Below are 21,326 nucleotides of genomic sequence, written 5' to 3'. Positions count from 1 at the left end.
GTGGAGGCAAGGGTGCTGGCTCCCGCCTGGCAGCTCTGTCTCCTCGTGGCACATGCCCCACTTCAGTGGCTGTGCGGTGTCACCCCGGGGTCGCGTATTGCATTTTCTGAGATGACTTCATTGTCAGTGTTTAGTCATTGTTCTAGAAATTTAAGAAAACACAGAACAAGTAAACTTTAGGGATAAAAGAGAGAAACAAAAAAGATTCCTGAACTCCTACCACCCAGTGGAAAAACCATACGTGTTCTGGGGCTTATCCTTCCGGTTTTTGTCCATATACAGTTTTCTCTCTCTCTCTCTCTCACAAAATCTGGTCCCAGCACAGATACTGTGTGGCGTATCCTTTTTGACTCCAGAGCACTTTGTGACTCTCGGTGCCGTTAGTTCGCCTAACCGTATTTTCACTGCTCCAGAATTCTGTGGTATGGCTGCACCCTGACTTAACAATCCCTATTGGGAGACGTCTCGGTCATTTCCAACATCTGTCAGCACAGTTACGCGCCTTCTTGCGGGGCGGACCATGCAGCTGTCTGTGCTGGGGGCTCTGTCTGCTGTCTGAGCCCTGGAATTCTCATCAGCGTGGGTCCTTGGATGGTGTGTGACAAAGACACGCTCTCAGGCTTGGTGAGGATGCGGGCCCATTCGCCCCTACCGTAAATGCTGAAGACAGCTGTGTCTGTGTGTCCCGGGGTCTGTGTTCAATAGTAGTGCTGTCCTCGCTGTCTGTGGTCTCTTCCCTTTCCAGTCTACCTCCTTCCCTTGGGCCTCTCTGCTCTCTTGATGTTGTTGTTCTGAGTTTGCAGTGGGTCAGAATACCCAGCTTTGGAACTGTTTCTGAGAAGAGACCTGTGAGTGAGGACAGAGGGCATTTCCTGGAGTGGTTAGTGCGTGTTTTTGGATTTATTTATTTATTTATTTTGCAAAGCTGCTTTTGGTCACTGTTTTTCTCTCACTCCTGTTGCGGGCCGGTCCGGTTGTTGGCTGGTGGGGTTGGAGGCCAGGCTGGATAAGGTGGTGGTGTCTTTTCATGAGCCCCGTTCCCTGGAGTTCTGCCATTTAGGACAATGTCAGATCTTTGCTGTTTCCTTGTTTGGTCCTGATGGGAAAGCGAGGAACTCTATGAAGCCTCATCTGTAGATAGCTTAGGAACCTGTTATGATATTTGTCTTCTTAACTTGCTCGGTTATCTTGGTCTTTATTCCTGATCTCCCCGTCCGTAGGATAGACTCCACAATGCCGGGGAATCGGGTGAAATGTTGTTTTGTTCAGCTGAGGAAGGACCTCCGCGAGGGAGCTTTGGTTGACTTACGAGTTCCTTGTTGTGACTGTGGCTCTCATCTCCCCGCCTCCTCCTTCCCTCTTCAGCTTCTTCTCTGATTACCTGTGGGTTTCTCTTCGGTAGGAGCTGGTGGTGATGGGCGCCCCAGGGTCATTCTATTGGGCCGGGACGGTCAAAGTGCTGAACCTCACGGACAACACCTACTTCAAACTGAACGACGAAGCGATCATGAACAGGCGGTACACTTACCTGGGTGAGTAGCTCAGGGAGGCGACAGGTAAGAAGGGAGACAGGAGCGATTGCCGTGATGTTCAGAAATTACTGCTTTACGGGTAGGGAAAGAAAAGAATCCGTTAGCTTTTGCATCTATTTGAATTGGTTACAGTTTTAGCTAGGGTCCCTTAACATCAGCCCCTCCCCTACCCTCCCGCTAGAGAAGAACAAAGGAGGGAACTGAATTAACACTGTGACTTAATTAAAAAGCTGACAGTTGGGCCCTGGCCGGTTGGCTCAGTGGTAGAGCGTCGGCCTGGCGTGCAGAGGTCCCGGGTTCGATTCCCAGCCAGGGCACACAGGAGAGGCGCCCATCTGCTTCTCCACCCCTCCCCCTCTCCTTCCTCTCTGTCTCTCTCTTCCCCTCCCGCAGCCGAGGCTCCATTGGAGCAAAGATGGCCCGGGCGCTGGGGATGACTCCTTGGCCTCTGCCCCAGGCACTAGAGTGGCTCTGGTTGCAACAGAGCAATGCTCCGGAGGGGCAGAGCATCGCCCCCTGGTGGGCAGAGTGTTGCCCCCTGGTGGGCGTGCCGGGTGGATCCTGGTCGGGCGCATGCGGGAGTCTGTCTGACTGTCTCTCCCCGTTTCCAGCTTCAGAAAAATACAAAAAAAAAAAAAGCTGACAGTTGAACCGCTAGGGAAGCAAACTTTTTATTTTCTTATTTTAGCCATTACTCAGATTCAGATCATCAGATACCAAGTGCGGACAGCAGCATCCATTTTCCATGATGTTCCTTTGGGTGAGGTCTCTGCTTCCTGGTCACCAAAGTGTTTGCAAATAGAAATAACAGGAACCAGAAATTGTCACCATGGATGGCAGCCTAACACTGGAGTGTAATTAAAGGCTCAGAAAGATATCTCCTATTTTCTCAGCCTTTTAGATCTTCTAGAAAGAAGATTGACACGATATAAGTTAGCAGCCACCAGGCAAGAACGACGCTGGGGCGAGACCGGGCCTATTTCAGAACAGGGGTAGACCGTCTTTGCTTGTGTGCATGACAGTTTCACATGCCTCTTCTTTCTGCCCTAAATGCTCTAACCCTGGACTGAAAAGGAGGCTAGATTTAGGCAGGCCCAGTGATGAGAAGACAGTGGTGTTTCATAGACACGGCACAGAACTTAGACCTGGGAGAGTCCCGGCCCCCCTTCCGTAGAGATTCCCTTGGGCGATGGCTGAAGGGGGTTGTCGACTTGCCTTCTTCCTTCTAAGTGCGAGTTTTTGCCTGAGGAATAGACCAGAGCATCTTTAGTTGGAGTCTTTGGGGGTGTTCGCTGCTCTGCGCTCCCGGCTCCTCAATGCTGTCATTTATTGAGCACTTACTGTATGCTGGGCTCTGCCTAAAATTTCTTTTTCATTCCTTGGAACAACCTTGTAAGATAGCTGCTTTATTATCACCCACATTTTATAGGTAAAGAAACCGAGGTGCAGAGAAGTTATGGAATTTGCCAAGGTCACCTGGCTCTTAAATAGCCCGGTGGGGGTTTAAACTTGTGGTTTCTGAGCCTAGAGCCTGAGCTCTGAGCTCCCCCTCCCCACCGTGTGTGCTGTGGAGACACCACGGACCCTCATGAGGCTGGGGACACCTCAGTGGGTGGGGATGGGGGCCTTTGTCTCACAATCCCAGGACTCAGTATAGTAGCCGGTGCATTGTAGGGACGCAACACGTGTTTCTTAGGTCAGAAAATGGAGAGGAGGCAGAAGTGAGCCTGGGCTGGGTGGTGGCATTAGGGTCTAGGCTTAGGGCTCGTGGCTTCTCCCTACATACAGAACAGAGGCCCTTACCTGCGGCAGGCTGTGCAAGGCTCACCTGAGGCTGTGATATCATCATAGTCTTCCTGGGGAACATGCGCTCTCCAGTCACCTGGTGAATAAGAATTGATCCCATTATGGTGTCTTCACAAAACCCAATCAGCATATGATCACAGCATTAAGATTTGAGGTGCTGCCCTGGCCGGTTGGCTCAGCGGTAGAGCGTCGGCCTAGCGTGCGGAGGACCCGGGTTCGATTCCCGGCCAGGGCACACAGGAGAAGCGCCCATTTGCTTCTCCACCCCTCCGCCGCACTTTCCTCTCTGTCTCTCTCTTCCCCTCTCGCAGCCAAAGGCTCCATTGGAGCAAAGATGGCCCGGGCGCTGGGGATGGCTCTGTGGCCTCTGCCCCAGGCGCTAGAGTGGCTCTGGTCGCAATATGGCGACGCCCAGGATGGGCAGAGCATCGCCCCCTGGTGGGCAGAGCGTCGCCCCATGGTGGGCGTGCCGGGTGGATCCCGGTCGGGCGCATGCGGGAGTCTGTCTGACTGTCTCTCCCCGTTTCCAGCTTCAGAAAAATGAAAAAAAAAATAAATAAATAAAAAAAAAATAAAAAAAGATTTGAAGTGCTGACGAGGTTTGGGGAATATATGGCAACCTACACAGGTTGGCCAGAGCCTGTCAGTGAGGCTTTTGGAAGGTAAAGGAAACATTTAGACTAAGCTTAGACAACATTTTTCTTTCTTTCTAGATTCCTTTAGTATCTAGTTCTTTGCCTATCATCCATCCATCCATCCATCCATCCATCCATCTATCCCTCCCTGTTAACTTCTTTCTGCTCTCTATCAGGAGGGAGTGTGGCATAATGGTTAATACCAGGGGCTCAGACACACAGATTGGGTTTGAATCTTGCTGTGTAACCTTGGGGATGCTGTTTAATCACATTTAGTCCCATTTCCACATCTCTGAAATGGAAGAAATGATCATATCTTCCTCTTAGAGTTGTGAACTTAAAAGAGATGGTGACATCCAGAGATAGGTACAGGATGATCATAACAGCCCCAGGCTGGAAACACTAATAATGCCTAGCAGTAGGAGGGGAAAAAAGATACTGTGGTATAGTCATGCAGTGGAATACTAATAATAAGAAGTAACTGCTACAGTCCACATGGAGGATATCAGTCATATTGAGTGAAGTTCTAGATCAGACCAACATATCGTGACAGAAACATGAATGGTGGCTGCCTCTGCCTGTGAGGGACCATTGACTGGGCAGGGGCATGAGGGACCCTCCTGGGTCATGGTTCTGTGGTTACGTTCACTCCCGGTGGTGAATTCATGGTCATGTACATGTGTACACATTCATTAACACTTCAGATGTGTGTGCTGTATGAAAATTCAAAACTTTCAAATTTCAAATTGTATCAAAAAGAAAAAGAAGACAGATATGGAGTATTTAGCTTAGTTCCTATTCTAAAGAAGACACTCCGAGACCACTCATTGTCGCCCTGATGTCCTTGTGAAGACGTCTTCGTGTGAGATGAGCCACTTTAGCATGAGGAGACCGACAGCTTTCCATTTGATAACTGTTCGGATGAGGGCTACTTGGGAAACTTTGCCATCGGATAGATCTTATTCTTCCCTGTCCTTCTTTCTCAACCCTGTCCTTGGTCTCTGCCCTTTCTTTACAGGCTACGCAGTCACGGCCGGCCACTTCTCTCATCTGTCCACTACTGATGTGGTCGGGGGCGCCCCGCAGGACGAAGGCATTGGAAAGGTGAGGAGGAAAGTCCGTGGGGTCGGATGGAAGGGGGGGGGGAACAGGCTGCCACCGTTACAGAGGTTTGTCAGCTGCACTGTGATCTGAGCATTCCGTTGGGTGGCTGGGAGGTGAGGAAGTATTGAGGGGAACCTCTGTTGTCTCCTTTTAACCACTTTAAAAATAGATATCGGTTTTAGAGCAAGAGGCGGGGGGGGGGAGACAAAAACAGAGAGAGAAAGAAATATCAATTTGTTGTTCTAGTACACTCATTGGTTGATGCTTATATATGCCCTGACCAGGGATCAAACCTGCAACCTTGGCGTATTGTCATTATACTCTAACCAGCTGATCTACCTGGCCGGGGTTTCTTCCAACCACTTTTGAGATTTGACCTTGAAGACATAGAGTGTGGATAGTGCTCCCAGAACTTCCCGTTCCCTGCATATTAGCACCTGAGGATGCTTTTCGCAGCTGACTCTGGGTGTGTGCGCGTGCATGAGTGAGCTCATCAAGACTGACCTTGGCATCATGGCGTCCTCCAAAGGAATGGTGGCCAGCACTAACTTCAGATCCTCCACTCTTCCAAACCCTTTCCAAGTTTGACTTCGACATAATGGAGCCCGGTCTAGTCCCAGATAGCTTTGGAGATTTATTTATTTCTCTTTGGAGCTTAATTCTTATACTTATTTCCTTAATATTTTAGAACCAAAGCTAGTTCAGCCCAGAGGCTGGACTGGGAATATGTGGGTCATTTTCCCTCAAGTAACCATCCAGATGATAGAAAAGACTCCGTGGATCTAGGGGCTGTCTGAGTCCCTTTGGAAATCGCGGCCGCTGTCGGCGCCTGACATAATGGAGAACTAGGCGTGTTGGACCTTAAGCTCCAGGGTACAGGAAGTCCAGCTTGAGTAGGTTGGGTGGGTCCGGAGGAGTCTGGAATCTGCATTTTAAATAAACTCTGTAGGTTCTCTTGAGAGGAAATACTGACCAGAGGAGTGGTCTTTGGATCCGAGTCCATGGGGTGGACCTAGGATAGTCTGATCATTCCTCCAGAGCAGCGGTTCTCAACCTGTGGGTCGCGACCCCAGTGGGGGTCGAACGACCAAAATACAGGGGTTGCCTAAAGCCATCGGAAATACATATTTTATTTAAAAATGTATTGTATAATAAATATGTATTTTCCGATGGTATTTTCGCGACCCACAGGTTGAAAACCACTGCTCCAGAGGCTCAGAGAAGTAGGGTCTGGATTCTGGAGAAGCCGAGATGGGCCGAGACCACTGTTAGTTGGAGCCTCAGCCAGGATGTCAATACGATCAGTTGCCTAGGCTTGACTGTGATGAATGTAGGAGGGCCATTTCCCCGGACCCTCCTGGGCAGGAGTTAGGAGCCGCTGCTCCCATTTCTGCAGCATGTGCCTCCCTCCCCCCAACACTGCTGCTATGGAGAAACAGCCTTTGAAAATGAAACCAGATTTTAAAAAAAGAAGACCAAAAAAAAAAAAAAAGGACCCAGAGCACTGAGCAGGAGGAGGCATGCAGATGAACTCTGATAACTTCCACAAGAGATCTGGGTGTTTCCGAGTCACATGAATTCCCCTCCCTGGCGGAGGGGAGAAGTGCCAGGAACCGTCCTCAGATTGATTGATAAAAATGTTTTCGTCCCAGTTCACAGCGATGTGGACGCCTCAGTGCCACTTTTGGTAGGACCACGTGAGAGGCGCCGGGGAAACTGGTCACAGTTGATAAAATTGATGACTGCTCCATATTCCTGGGGGGGGGGGGGTGCTGGTGCAGACCTGATTTCCCAAGGACCCCAGAGTGGACCTCTGGCTTTCAAGACTTTAGTGGTCATTCATTTCTGTTATCAGGGGCATGAAAGTATTCACACTAAGAAATTTTACCCTATGGGAGGGTCCCCTAAGCTGGTTCTCATGGGACATTCTCTTCCGATAAGATGTAACTTGAAAAAGAACTTCCGTAGTCACACCATGTGGGAAGCTCTGCTACATCAGTTGTGTTCTTTGTGGGATGGAGATTTACGGTATATACATGCACATACTACCGGCTCTGAGAGCCCCACAGTAAGGAATTTGTTTAAGGTTTAACTCTGGCATTTGCCAACTGAACTCATATTTACCCAAACAAGATCTCATGGCTGTAATGTTCTGCGGTGTCACTTTAGAAAACTGCTTTTTCTAAAATACCTCCCTTCCTCTATCTTATCTCAACATACCCGCTAAAACTCTCACTAAGAGGAATGAATGAGATATTTCAAGGAAGGAAACAGTTCTAAGTGTTGAATTGTTCACCAGTAATTTGGATGCTCCTTGCGTCTTATTGTGGGTGGCTTCCATCTGCAGTGTCACTCGGGAGCAGTGGAGGTGATTTCTGCCTTGGGGATGAAGGATACTTTCTTGGCGGAGTTGCTAAAATGAGAACCATGCTGACTTTATTTTTATTTTTATTTTTTTTTGTATTTTTCTGAATCTGGAAATGGGGAGAGACAGTTAGACAGACTCCCGCATGCGCCCGACAGGGATCCACCCGGCACGCCCACCAGGGGCGACACTCTGCCCACCAGGGGACGATGCTCTGCCCCTCCGGGGTGTTGCTCTGCCGCGACCAGAGCCACTCTAGCGCCTGGGGCACAGGCCAAAGAGCCATCCCCATCGCCCGGGCCATCTTTGCTCCAATGGAGCCTTGGCTGCAGGAGGGGAAGAGAGAGACAGAGAGGAAGGAGGAGGGGGTGGAGAAGCAAATGGGCACTTCTCCTATGTGCCCTGGCTGGGAATCGAACCCGGGTCCCCCACACGCCAGGCCGACGCTCTGCCGCTGAGCCAACCAGCCAGGGCCGCCATGCTGACTTGATGACAGCATGGCACACCTGGCCTGTGCCTGGTCAGGCATTTAAATAGGACTCCCAGGAGGATGCTGGGAAATATCTTTGCTCATTGCTTCCATCTTAACTAGATTTTTTTTTTTTCTTCCCATTCCACAGGTTTATATTTTTAGAGCTGACCGAAGATCAGGCACCTTAATTAAGATTTTTCAGGCATCAGGTAAAAAGGTGAGATTCTCGGGATAAGTGTCTTGTTGTTGTTTGAGAGATGTCACGTGGGAGTCAGATTTTACTTGTTGGAAAGTTGGTGCAAAGGTTCTGTCCGCGCCCTGAGTTTGTAGGGTGGCTCTGCTGCCTGTCGGTGCCTTTCCCTTCTCAGCGTTGAGTGTCACCTGCAGATTCATGGGGTTCATGCTTGTTGTTGGAGCATGTAGCGAGATGAGTTCGTACATGGCCAAGGTCAGCACAGAGGGTTTCTTTGTTTGCTTGTTTGTTTGTTTTTAAGAATGTCTGTATTTCTGACACTGTCATCAAAATTACTGCATGCTCCATTCTTCCCCATCTTTCTGTCTATCCATCTGTCTGTCTCCTGCACTCACATCTACACCTCCAGAGAGATTAAGCTCAGTTGTGTACAGGCAGCAAGTTCACCTGATTACTCTCCAAGGAGGCATGCAGGTAAGTGGTTCTCACTCTCCCGATCTCACCAACACGGTGCTGCGTCCTCCTCGCATCCCGAGCCCTGGGCCACCTTTGCCATGGGGACTGTTGTCACACATACACACAAAGTCCCCTGTTTCCCTTTAGAACTTTGAGGTAGAAACGGCATACGAAGGCTGCCCTCACACTGGTCTTGGGCCAAGTTTATTTCCTGTGTCATCTTGTCCTCACCCTCTCCCTCATCCATATTCCTGTAAATTTTTAATCCTAATTTCTATTCATTCTGTACCATAGTCTGCAAGTAAGCCAGTTGGAGAGATTCCTTTAATTAATAAACATGAGCTGATCAGTCATGCAGTCCTTAGTGTGGCTTACTTAGATCAGCAGGATCACTCTAGCGTGATTGGCGGTTCTAAGGGGGCATGAATTTGGGCTCGGCAGTGAGGAAGCTTGTCTTGGTGGCGTCCTTTAGTGAGCTCTGGAAAGAAGCATAGGACCTAAGACGTGGGAGGGAGAGGCTAGGAGACCCCTACCCCGGGGGAAGAGGGGAAAGACCATTTCCTTTCTGGGTGGCCATGTGCCCCGCCGCGGCGCCGGTTCTGCTGTGAGTGGGACCTGCTGTCCGAGCCTGGCATCATTGCCTGTCTTTCGGACGGTGAACCCTAGTCTGAATTCCAAAAGTCCCACTCATGTTGTACAGTTTTAACAGCCTTCATGCACAGACTCAGTATCTGTCACAATCTTTTCGGTAAAACATGCATCTTCCAAACTCGGTTCTGGGAATTTTCTGTGAGCACAGACAGCTCTGCATTCCCCTGAGAATGGGGCCACCTGTGTTACTGTAACACTTCCAAACCCCAAAGCAGCAAGCAGCACTGGAAAATGAGAGCAATTCTGCAAAGGTTTTCCGAGCAGCGAGAACACTGCTAGGACTCCCCGTGTCTTTTTCAAATGGGTGACTGTGTCTCCTGTGGAAAATCCAACCCCTCCTGTGCCCCTTCAAATTGTTCCTGGGCTTGAAAGCATGAAATCGAAGGGCTGTCCCCCCCCCCCTCACCCCCAGATCAGGATAAAATGGACACATAGCATTGTATAAGTTTAAGATGTACAGCGTGATGATTTGATCATTTGATACGTGCATATTGTGAAACGATCATCACAGCCAGGTCGGTTAACACATCCATCTCCTCACACAGCTACTGCTTTTTAAAGGACTCTTGTAAGTGATTTGTCTTAAACCACACCTGTCACCCTGTTTGCAGAATATTTTCATGTTTAATGGTAGCGGCTCTGCCTCCCCTCTGCTTCCTCCGTTCCTTCCCCCTTCGGCCTCTCGCTGCCTCGGCTAGAGACAGACTCAGTTCACGCCCGTCATCCCGGGGCAGTTAATAGTCTATACTTGCGCCCTCTCTCCTTCTGAAAAACCTCCTGGTTTCCATGGCCACCCCCCTAAGACTGGGTCACAGTCAGGTTTTGGGGAGTCGATTGGAGAGTGGGCACGGTCGGAGGTAAACACTAGAGCAGGGGTCCCCAAACTTTTTACACAGGGGGCCAGTTCACTGTCCCTCAGACTGTTGGAGAGCCAGACTATAAAAAAAAACTATGAACAAATCCCTATGCACACTGCACATATCTTATTTTAAAGTAAAAAACCAAAACGGGAACAAATACAATATTTAAAATAAAGAACAAGTAAATTTAAATCAACAAACTGACCAGTATTTCAATGGGAACTATGCTCCTCTCACTGACCACCAATGAAAGAGGTGCCCCTTCCGGAAGTGTGGCGGGGGCCAGATAAATGGCCTCAGGGGGCTGCATGCAGCCCGCGGGCCGTAGTTTGGGGACCCCTGCTCTAGAGGACCCGCTGGCCAAACTTCCTGTGGACTTTCTGACATCGCGGTCCGGGAGGCCAGCTTGTGTGTCTGCTTGAATGTCCTGACGGAGGCAGGAGGACGTGTCGGGGTTTCGTTTCTCAGCCCCGCGGCTGTGACGCTTGTCACCCTCTCGGGGTTCTTCTCGTACCGTTCCTCCCAGGCCATCCCTTCCTCTGCCGCGCTCTCTTGCCCTCTTGTTACACCGACGTCTACCTTTACTAACCCCGTTGTTATCTTTCTGATTTTGAAATAGGTCATTACTCTCTTTAGGCATCTTATTCTGCTTTTCTTTTTTTTTTTTTTTTTTTTTGCCAGAAGACATGAGAAATTCTTGTCTCTCTAACTTCTCCATTATTTCATAGGGGAAGGACATGACCCCAGGTCCTCATAGGAGGTTTCTTGCTTTGCCCCCGTGTCTGGCATCACACACACAGGAGAGTTCTGACTCAGTAAACCACTGGTCCACTTCTGCTTTTATGTGGCCAGAATTTGGTCAGATAGTCCTGTCTCCTGGCTTCACCATGAGAAAACACCAAAAAAACCAAAATACCGTCTTTCCCCATGTATAAGACGTGCCTTTTCCAGAAAAATTTGGGGTCCAAAAACTGGGTGCATCTTATACAGTGGTTGTAGATTTTTTTTACTTGCATTTCCCACTTTTTTTGTGCTTGTTTTTGCGCTCATTGTTGTAGATGAATAAAACTTGAGTTCAATAACTTTATGTAATACTTTTTTTTCAAATTTTGGGCCCCAAAATTAAGGTGCATCTTATACCCGGGAGGGTCTTATACTTGGGGAAATAGGGTACCCCAGTTTTGGTTTCATTGATTGACATTCTTCATATATAGTATTCGTATAAAATCACCAATACGTGTGCAGTTCAGATGTTAATAGAGACACATATCCCGTCATTTCCAGGCTGATGGGAGATCTCTGATTAAGGACCACTCACCCCAAAGCATGTCATTGCCACATTGAAGTTTTATTGAATTAACTGAGTATGTGATGCATTAGTATGTCAAAACATAGATAGCCAACTTCACCTACAGGGGTTTTTGATTTAACAGCGGTGAAGATGCCAAGTTAAATAGCCCATTAGAATGAAACAAATAGTTCCCTGGGGCTCAGACAGCAGCTTTGGGGCCTTGCCTGGATCTTGGTCCTTTTACAAAATCCTGACGGGGAGATTGGCAAGGCCACCAAGTCAACAACCGGCAACTGGTTTCTGTGTCCCCTACCTCCTGTGACTCTAAACCTTCCTGTGCCTTCCCCTCTTGGGCATGGGGGACAGGAGGGAATGCGGGATGAGTTCTAGTGGCCTTGGCATGTGATTTGGAAAGGGCTTCTGAGTCCTCTTGTCCCAGCGTTACTGCAGGAAATGGTCTGGAGTGTCCCCAACCTGTGTCATTCTCCCCCGGGTTAGCTGCCAACAAACTCCTGTAACACTGAAAGAAAATGTTTTTTCATGTCAATAAAACTACAGCCCTTTTATTTGAAAACATTTATTTTAAAAGGATAGCTTTTTAAAAATAAAAATCAGACATTGCAAACTGTCAGCCTTTGGAAAGGGTTCAGCCTACAAACGTTTTTGTCTGTCTTGCATAGAATGCATGTTTTTGTTGTTGTTGTTGTTTATTTGTTTTAATATGAATTAGTTGTTTAGCATTTAAAAAACAGGTCCTCCAAATAAAATGTTCAGTTTTTGGCTGCCGTGGTAAAGTGGGAAGGTTGGCCTTCCCTTGGTCGGCCTTCCTGCCTGCAGATGGGTGGGAGCTGTGCCTGTGTCTGGGTCTGAGGTGCCAGTTTGCCACAGTCTCCACCACTCCCTATTGCTTCTTAGACACCAAAGCCAAGCGTCACTTGCCTCCTGTAAGCATACTTGCACTGTTATTTTTCACCTGTTACATCACCTGCCTGGATCCCACTCACATTTGGATTTAAGACGCCTGGTTTAAAATAATAGGTACTGGATTAGGCTATAGCTAGAGAAGAACCAGTATAACCTGGCTGTGTTTCCCTCCTCCAGTCAGTAATCTGTGAGTTCTCCCTTTTCCTGTCACTTTCGCTCCTGTGTTCCTCACCAGTCTTCAGCTGTGCCCAGGACTGGGAGAGGGTAACCCGTCTCCCCACAACACATTTTATTTTCCTGCCTGCCTTGTGTTGTGGGATTTCATATTCCCTTTTGCTTGGCCTTGCCAAATGTCTGAACTACGACGTACTTTTATTATGACTATAGCTTATATTTGCAACCCCAGCTTGTATTTTTTTCAAAACAGCACCTCCTCTCCTGGGATCGGTCCATTGGTTGTGCCCTTGGTAGGGCTCCAGGATGGGGGACTCTGAGCCAGTTAGCTCTGGTCTCGTGTGGGCTGGGGCTCCCGTCACTGCTGGAGGGTGTGGGGGAGCCGGGGTGTTTCCCCGTTGGCCACGGGGCGTGCGGGGCCTGGGAGCAGGTGTTTCGGAAGCCAGGGGGCTGGAGGAGCGTGAGGGCCTCCTGTGTGAGGGCAGACACTGAACGCTTTGTTGCAACTCGACTTGGTTGCAGATGGGCTCTTACTTCGGCTCCTCCTTATGCGCAGTTGACCTGAACGCAGACGGCCTCTCCGACCTGCTGGTGGGCGCCCCCATGTTTTCTGAGATCAGGGACGAGGGGCAGGTCACCGTCTACATCAACAGAGGAAATGTGAGTACAGCGCTGGGCAACACGTGGGCAGGGTGGTGGGAGAGGGACATTTGTCCAGCAAGTGGTGACCGAGCACCTCTCTGGGCCGTGTGCACTGGGCCGCATTACCTAGGTGCAAAGACAAGTTTCCAACCTTCAAAAAGCTCAATGTTCCGTTACTGTAAAATTTTAGACAATGTTACCACTGCCAACATACGGGGGTTAAGAAAAATCTCAGTGGCTGTGGGTTGAGTGCTTACCCTGTCCCAGGAGCTGTTCCCACCGCTCTCTGGGAATGATGGTCTCAGTGGAATGTGCATGTGCTCTCAGTAGTACCATTTTTCAGGGGAAAAGAAGTGAGGCCCAAAGAGGTTTAAGTAACCTGCCCCAAATCACACAGCTAAGAAGTGGTCGGGCTGGGATTTGAACCCAGGTAAACTGGTTTCAGAACTTCACCTCTAGATTATGCTGCCTTCCTGAGCATAGATACAATCTGCCCAGAGGAGCGGAGAAGGCTTCTCAGAGGACACGGCGGCTAGAAGGAATCTTGGAGAAGGAGTAGCAGTTAGGCGGGCAGGCGGGCAGGAGAGGGCGGGGAGTAGGGCAAAGGGCGGGGAGGGGGGAGACAGCAGAGCCACTTAATTCAGTTTGGAGGTTGGGTGGGGACCAGTGCAGGTCTGAGGGCCATAATCATGATGTCTGTTATTCTGCAGAATCATGAAAGGGATGTGCTGTGATCAGAAAGATACCTTTGTCCCCCTGTAGCTGAGGGGAGGGTGGGTAGGGACTGGGGGCGGGGGGTAAGAAAGCCGAATCTTTTCAGGATCTGGAAGTTGAGGGTGTTCAGCCAGAAGGAAATGGTTAAATGAATACATTCTGGTACCAGCAGCCTTTGAGCTAACATGAGAAAATGCTTATGAGATAATCAGGGAAAAGCAGGATTAGAAACTGTGTATCTAAACAACTTAGAAAAATATACAAAATACATAGAGAATGTCAGTAACAGATCTCACTGGGTGGTGGTCTTGCATAGATTTTCAGTTTTATCTTTATCCAAATAGCAAAACTGTAATGCTTTCATAATCAAACTGTCAGTGTACTTTTTTAAGCAGCGACCGAGATGCCAGTCGCCCCAGTGGCGAAGGGGCGGTGGTGTTTCACCGTCGCCAGGTCGACAGATGGCAGAAAGGGCGGGCAGCCGTGGAGGGGATCCAGGACACGTTCGTGCCCGCGCTTTCCGGGATGTTTGCAGAATCTTCTGCCACCTGGGAGGGAAAATGCTTCCTGGTACCTGTTGTAGCAACTCTGGGTCACCTGCGTCCTCACTGACATTATGGGAAGAGGAGCAGGGAGGGCGTGGGGGAACACGAGGTGACCATTGTGGGGGCAAGAACAGCCGGCACTCGTTCAGTGGCTGCCAGAGGTGTGTGGGGGTTAACTTGTCTGAGGCAGTCAGGCAGCCCGACCGACCGACAGCCCGACAGTGTGTCTCAGGCAGGGCGGGGACGCTTGGAGCTGGATAATTCCCCAGACCTTCTCTGGTAACCTTTCACCCACACATCTCACCCGCCCCCCCCTCCCCCCCGCCACAACCCATGTCTCTTAAGGCCACATGCTTAACCTAAATACCAAGGTATTTCTATTTCTGTTGAACCTCTTCCGATCTGATTAATGTTCACAAAGTAGTTGTGGAGGAGTGGGAAAAAAGGTGACTTTGGAGCTCAGCGGACCTGCATGTGAATCTTGGTTTTGCCACTTACTAGCCTGTGTGACGTGGACACATAGATTAAAATGGGAGGCTCGGTTTCCTCGCCTGTGAAGCAGGGAGAGACATAAGTCTTCCTTACAGAGTCACTGCGTGATTGACATGAGGAGAGAGGGTGAGGTGGAAGTCCATACAAAGAATCCGCTCCTGGTGTGTCCTTCCTCTTCCTGCTAAACTAATAGGAAGAAAGTAACACATATTGGTGTCCTGGGGAAAAGAAGACTCGGTCATGACAAAAGCCAGGCGCTCTCTGGGATGGCGGTGGTGGTACCGTGGATCCAGAGTCTAAACCGGCAGTGCTCTGGCTCAGACACTCTCATGCCCTGAAATACCAGATTGCATTTGAACTCTGATAGTCACGTGTCAGTGGTTTTGGGGTAGAGTGGGTATCCTCAGGTGGCTTTCACTGCAACCATCACCATTGACTTCCTCCCCAGCCATCACCATTGACTTCCTCCTGCTGTGAGTTGGTGTTGGCTCAGGAAATCTGAACCACACACGATAATGGGCAGTTGTGTGTGCCCCTCCCTCCCCTCACCCCAGCCAAGAACTGCTGGGTGTGGGGTGTTCTGAGCCAGGATTCCCTCTGTCAAGATTACTAACGCACGCACCTTGCTTAACAGCTTTATAGACTTGTGCCGAAAAGCAGGATGGAAAAATATCGTAGTCCCGTTTAAAAAACAACTTGGGGGCAAAAAAATGTTATGCTAGAGAGAAAGCTGAGGGGTTACTGTGGGGACAGGTAGGTAGGTACATTGGTTGGTTGGTTTCCAGAAGGTTAGGACTGGGGAGATACTGTATTTTTTGCTCCATAAGACGCCACCTGACCACAAGACACACCTAGGGTTTTAAGGAGGAAAATAAGAGGAAAAAAAAATCTGAACCAAATGGTGTGTTAAAATATTTAATAAAATGCCATATTTTTCGCTCCATAAGATGCACGGGCATTTTCCCCTCCACTTTTTGGGGAGAAAAAAGTGCGTCTTATGGAGTAAAAAATACGGTAATTATTGGCCAACACGGGAGTCTCCTTCCCTTCAAAAGGCAGCTCGGGCTGCTGGAGAGCCTCGTGCTGCCCAGGTGAAAGGGACTTACCTTGCCACCAGGAGAGCGAGGTTTGGGTGCTGTGACTCTGCCCAGGTGTTTCCTGTCGATGGGTGTGCACTGGAGAGACGGTGCTCCCAGCTCTGGTTTTGTATTGTGTTCTTGGTTCTGTGTGTTTGTTTTGTTGCTCATTTTCCCCTCCATCCTGTTTCCCAGGGAGCCCTGGAGGAGCAGCTGGCCCTGAGCGGCGACAGTGCCTACAACGCACACTTCGGGGAGAGCCTGGCCAGCCTGGGAGACCTTGACGATGACGGATTCCCAGGTCGGCGAGCGCGCACGTGCTCATTCCCAGGGGACGCGCTCCGGCTCTCCCTGCCTGCTTGGAAGGCCTGTGGGCGCACGGGGAGAGAGGACACGTTTGAGAGATGTCCTCTCAGTGTAGAGGCTGCTGGCTGAGCTCCGAGCCCGTGGGAGCTCAGCTTCTCGGCGGTCACGTCACTTCTCGTGTGCTCAGTGTGCTTTGCTACGTGGTTGTGCGAGTGAGCCTTGCGGCTGGTCCGCTGGGGCTTCTTACCGCCGAGAAGCTGGAACCGGTTTCCTCCGGCACAAATGTGCTTCTTGTTTCTGAGCCTCTGATGCGGCACCGAGCTCAGCGCTGTTGTTAGTGAAATGAGCGAGGAGGGAACTGACATTCTCTCCCCTGAGAGTGACAGGATATTAAGTGTTGAGGGGGTGGTGGGGGGGATACCTAATGTCTAGTTCTGTTTGGACAGGACTGTCCTTCCCAGTCTTGGCTCCTCTCTCTGGTCTGTTCGGTCCCCCTCCCCTCACCGTAGAGGCGGTATCCAGACATCAGGAGCTGTGGGAGCCATCCACACGGGTGGGGGCGGTGGCTGAGGTGTGGGAGGTGGGCTGGGGGACAGCTCTTGCCTCAGGCCAGGCGCCCAGGCTGCCTCGATGCCCTACCACCAGCAGCCAGAGAGGGCTTCATTCACAGAGAGCGGGTCTCCACTGGAGGTCATGTGGAGACCTTGACCTCACTTCTGCAGACATAGCACTTTTGTTAAAAAGGATAAAAAAAGCACCAAGGATAAAAAGTAAAGAAGATCTAGGCTTTGTTCCAGGAGTTGTCAGTTTGTGAGAATAATGTTGATTGTGTGTGTGTGTGTGTGTGAAGTGAATGCCACTTTATACAATTTCCTTACCCAGGAATAGAGTTGACTTTCTCGTTTATGCCATAACCCTTGTCTATAGAATTCCCGTCTCTCGCAGACGGAAACTAGGCCAGGAGGTTTCCATTTGTATTTCTTTTATTGGACGGCTCAATGATTAGTTTTTCCCTAAGAGAACGAGCTAGGAACTTTTCTGGAACTAACTCGTCTTGGCACCTATCATTTTTCTTTCTGCTTTTTTTTTTTCTTTTCCTGCTGAGAGATTGTGTGCCTAATTTGGTGCTGGAACAACAAACACAGTCAAGAAATTTCTGGTATGGAGGGCCTCGGTCATGACAGCAGGAGTTAGAGAACCTGGTCCTGTGTTATTCCATGTGGCTTTTCTAACCACCGGTGTTTTTCCCCTCAGATGTGGCCATTGGCGCACCTAAGGAGGATGACTTCTCGGGGGCGGTCTATATCTATCACGGTGACGCTGGCGGGATCGTCCCTCAGTACTCAATGGTAATTGGTGTGAGAGTGACATGGTAACTGTTCATACATTCATCCAACTTGACTCTGTGCCACACCCTGGGGTACAGAGGAGTGCACAGCATGGTTCCTGCCTTTAGCCTTGATGTTGCTTTTTTTTTTCTTCTTCTTCTTTTCCAAGTGAGAGGAGGGGAGATAGATAGACTCCCGCATGCACCCTAAATGGGATCCACCTGGCAGTCCCCCGTCTGGGGCCATGCTCACAACTGAGCCATTTTTAGCATCTGAAGTAGAGTCTCCATGGAGCCATCCTCAGCACCCGGGGCCAATGCGCTTGAATCAGTTGAGCCAAGGCTGCGGGAGGAGGAGAGAGAGAGAGAGGTGAGATGAGGAGGGAGGGGGAGCAGTGGATAAGCACATGGTTGCCTCTCCTGTGTGCCCTGACTGGGAATCTAACCTGGGACATCCACACACTAGGCTGACGCTCTACCACTGAGCCAACCGGTCAGGGCCGATGTTGCTTATTAAATATGAAAACACATTTATAGACTCCAGAGTTTGCTCACATTCAGGGGTACATTCTGCTTACAAAAGATAATATCCAAATTCTTACCCAGAATTAGAGCTATTTATTTAAGAAGAGGCTTTCTTTTTTCTGGTTTTTTTTTTTTTTTTTGGTTGCCCCTATGTCAACCATCTGTGTTAAGCCAAAGAACTACCAGGTGTCCCCAAACTACGGCCCGCGGGCCGCATGCAGCCCCCTGAGGCCACTTATCCGGCCCCCGCCGCACTTCCGGAAGGGGCACCTCTTTCATTGGTGGTCAGTAAGGGGAGTACTGTATGTGGCGGCCCTCCAACGGTCTGAGGGACAGTGAACTGGCCCCCTGTGTAAAAAGTTTGGGGACCCCTGGACTATACTATAAAATGTAATCTGAAAAGCCAGTGGTCCATGGGGGAGGGCCCGAAAAGTTGTCACAGGGCTGTTGTCACATTTGGCACTGAAACGAGAAGCTGGTTAAACTCTGGCCTCGTGCCCCAGACTTGGGAACATGGAAGTGGTGAGTTCAGTTTTTTGTCATATCAGCTTGGTGTTCAAACTTGCTGATGGTGTGAAGCCCAGCCCATGGGAAAACAGGAAGTCATGCTCTCTGCAGAAGCATCATCAGGATATTTGTGGAAGTCTGTGTGTGGAGTAGCCCAGGCGTGCATCTTGCTCCCAGTGGGTCAGTGACAAAAAAGGGACAGAGCACACATGGAGAACTTTCCCATCAGCACATATTGATTTATTGGGCACATATTATGTGTTATTACTTCCTATTTATGCTTATATTTCTCATCACAAAGAAGCTTGTCTCCCATCTTTTTTTTTTTTTGTATTTTTCTGAGGTTGGAAACGAGGAAGCAGTCAGACAGACTCCCCGCATGCACCCAACAGGGATCCACCCGGCACGCCCACCAGGGGGCAATGCTCTGCCCATCTGGGGCGACGCTCTGTTGCAACCAGAGCCATTCTAGCACCTGAGGCAGAGGCCACGGAGCCATCCCCAGCGCCCGGGCCAACTTTGCTCCAATGGAGCCTTGGCTGCGGGAGGGGAAGAGAGAGACAGAGAGGAAGGAGAGGGGGAGGGGTAGAGAAGCAGATAGGCGCCTCTCCTGTGTGCCCTGGCCGGGAATTGAACCCAGGACTCCTGCATGCCAGGCCGACGCTCTACCACTGAGCCAGCCGGCCAGGGCCGCTTGTCTCCTATCTTAATTATTGCTAAGGAATCACAATATTTAACTGAGTCTTGTTCGTGTAAAATGTTCTGTTAAGTGTTCCACGTAATGAAACAGTAGTAAAGTACCAGCACCTGTTCACGTATTAAAGTTTCTAGGTAAGAATTAAAAAAAAAATAAAGCCCTGGCCGGTTGGCTCAGTGGTAGAGCGTCGGCCTAGCGTGCGGAGGACCCGGGTTCGATTCCCGGCCAGGGCACACAGGAGAAGTGCCCATTTGCTTCTCCACCCCTCCGCCACGCTTTCCTCTCTGTCTCTCTCTTCCCCTCCCGCAGCCAAGGCTCCATTGGAGCAAAGATGGCCCGGGCGCTGGGGATGGCTCTGTGGCCTCTGCCTCAGGTGCTAGAGTAGAGTGGCCCTGGTCGCAATATGGCGACGCCCAGGATGGGCAGAGCATCGCCCCCTGGTGGGCAGAGCATTGCCCCTGGTGGGCGTGCCGGGTGGATCACGGTCAGGCGCATGCGGGAGTCTGTCTGACTGTCTCTCCCCGTTTCCAGCTTCAGAAAAATGAAAAAAAATAAAAAATAAAAAGGCTTTCCAAGTTGATTTTTAGAGGCAGCGCATAAACGTAAGTTCAGGTTCTCCATTCACCATCGTTCTTCCAGCTGCAGGATGTGAGTCGTCTGATTAGGGGCCGAGGGTCGCGGCCAGGAGGGCTTCATTCCGGTTCCCTCTGTGCGGGGCCTCCTGCTCAGCTGCGTGACTCCTAGAGGCGGATGCTGAGCGGAGGGGCCGCTTCCCGAGAGCCCTCTCGGCCCTCTTCTCACCTCTGGTCCTCATGACCGCCGGGTCCGATGGGCACCCCTGTTACCCACCCTCTCATGACCGCCGGGTCAGGTGGGCACCCCTGTTACCCACCCTCTCATGACCGCCGGGTCAGGTGGGTACCCACCCCTGTTACCCACCCTTGGTTGATGAGATGACTGTGGCTCAGGGAGGTTATTTAACTTCCCTAAGGTCACCAGCCAACCACATGGCCACTGACACTGCCAGGCTGACTCCCAAACCGTTTATCGTAACCACCATCCTCACCCGGAGAAAGCAACACTCAGGCAAGCTTAGTTGGAAAACTTCGGAATCTGGAAACTTAACTTTGTTATGGGGCGTACATACTCCCAAGGGGCATTTATCGACACGGGTCATCGACTTTTGATTAGAAATGAACAGTTAATGGCGGGGATGGACTCTCAGGTGATTCAGCTGATGTGGCAGAATGAAGAGGGCTTCAGTCACCGTCGGGGCGGGGGGGTGTGTGTGTCACTCACATCCGTGTCACAGAGGGGCTGCTCTAGCCAGAGTCAGGGACGCTGTTCCCAGTGCGACAAGCTGACGGTTCTTCCACGCCACTCTTTAATTCATTCCCCTTTCTTGAGTTCACCGTGAAAGGTGTCGATTTAAGATCGTTGTGTGTCTTTCTCAGTGTGTGGCCCCTGTGATCTTTGTCCTAAGGAGCTGACCAGGGTCATTCAGGGGGCACCCCCGTCCTCGTCCTCGGGCGAGCAGTCGTCCGGGTCACCCTCCCTGCATCCTCCGGGATGCTTGGTCCCAGACCTCCCCAGCCGGTCCCTCGGGGAGGCAGTCTGTGAGGGACCCCCGCCTCCCTTCCTCCCGCGCCCTCCAGTGTTTTTGTTATGTTGCTGGGTGGAATCCCGCAGGCGAGCGGAGTATATAAATTTTGTGGTTAGCGTGGTGTCTTCAGTAGGAAGCAGGGATTGGCAGCTGGACCCGGCCGGCCTTTGTCAGCAGGCTGGCTCGCTAACTTTGACAAAGAGAGAAATAGTTAGGGGCTCTTACCAAAAAAGAAACCCCAACGATGATTATACTTTTCCAGGCTGCTAATATGTATGTGATAAGGTCAGTGATTTAAAAGAGGGGGAAAAACTCCTTTTATGACAGATTCTTCAGGGCCCAGGGCCGGACAGAGCAGGCATTGTGTGGGGGAACTCGAGGAGGGAACCAGAAGCAACTCCGGGCAGGGGAATCGCTTTTCTTTGGCCC

The 21,326-nt window shown here is 50.3% G+C and overlaps 1 protein-coding gene across 1 annotated transcript in view; it reads left to right on the top strand.

Annotated features, from left to right (window-relative positions):
* Nucleotides 1-21,326, top strand: part of ITGA9 (integrin subunit alpha 9) — a 352,967-nt gene that overhangs the window by 50,341 nt on the left and 281,300 nt on the right. Inside the window, exons 6-11 of the mRNA XM_066350935.1 lie at nt 1,403-1,532; nt 4,992-5,077; nt 8,063-8,131; nt 12,986-13,123; nt 16,128-16,233; nt 17,493-17,587. Of these exons, the coding sequence (XP_066207032.1) occupies nt 1,403-1,532; nt 4,992-5,077; nt 8,063-8,131; nt 12,986-13,123; nt 16,128-16,233; nt 17,493-17,587 (624 nt within the window). The remainder of the gene's footprint in view (nt 1-1,402; nt 1,533-4,991; nt 5,078-8,062; nt 8,132-12,985; nt 13,124-16,127; nt 16,234-17,492; nt 17,588-21,326) is intronic.

This window comes from Saccopteryx leptura, chromosome 10 (assembly GCF_036850995.1).
Source record: "Saccopteryx leptura isolate mSacLep1 chromosome 10, mSacLep1_pri_phased_curated, whole genome shotgun sequence".
Lineage (NCBI taxonomy): Eukaryota > Metazoa > Chordata > Mammalia > Chiroptera > Emballonuridae > Saccopteryx > Saccopteryx leptura.
This window is presented reverse-complemented; position numbering and strand designations above follow the sequence as displayed.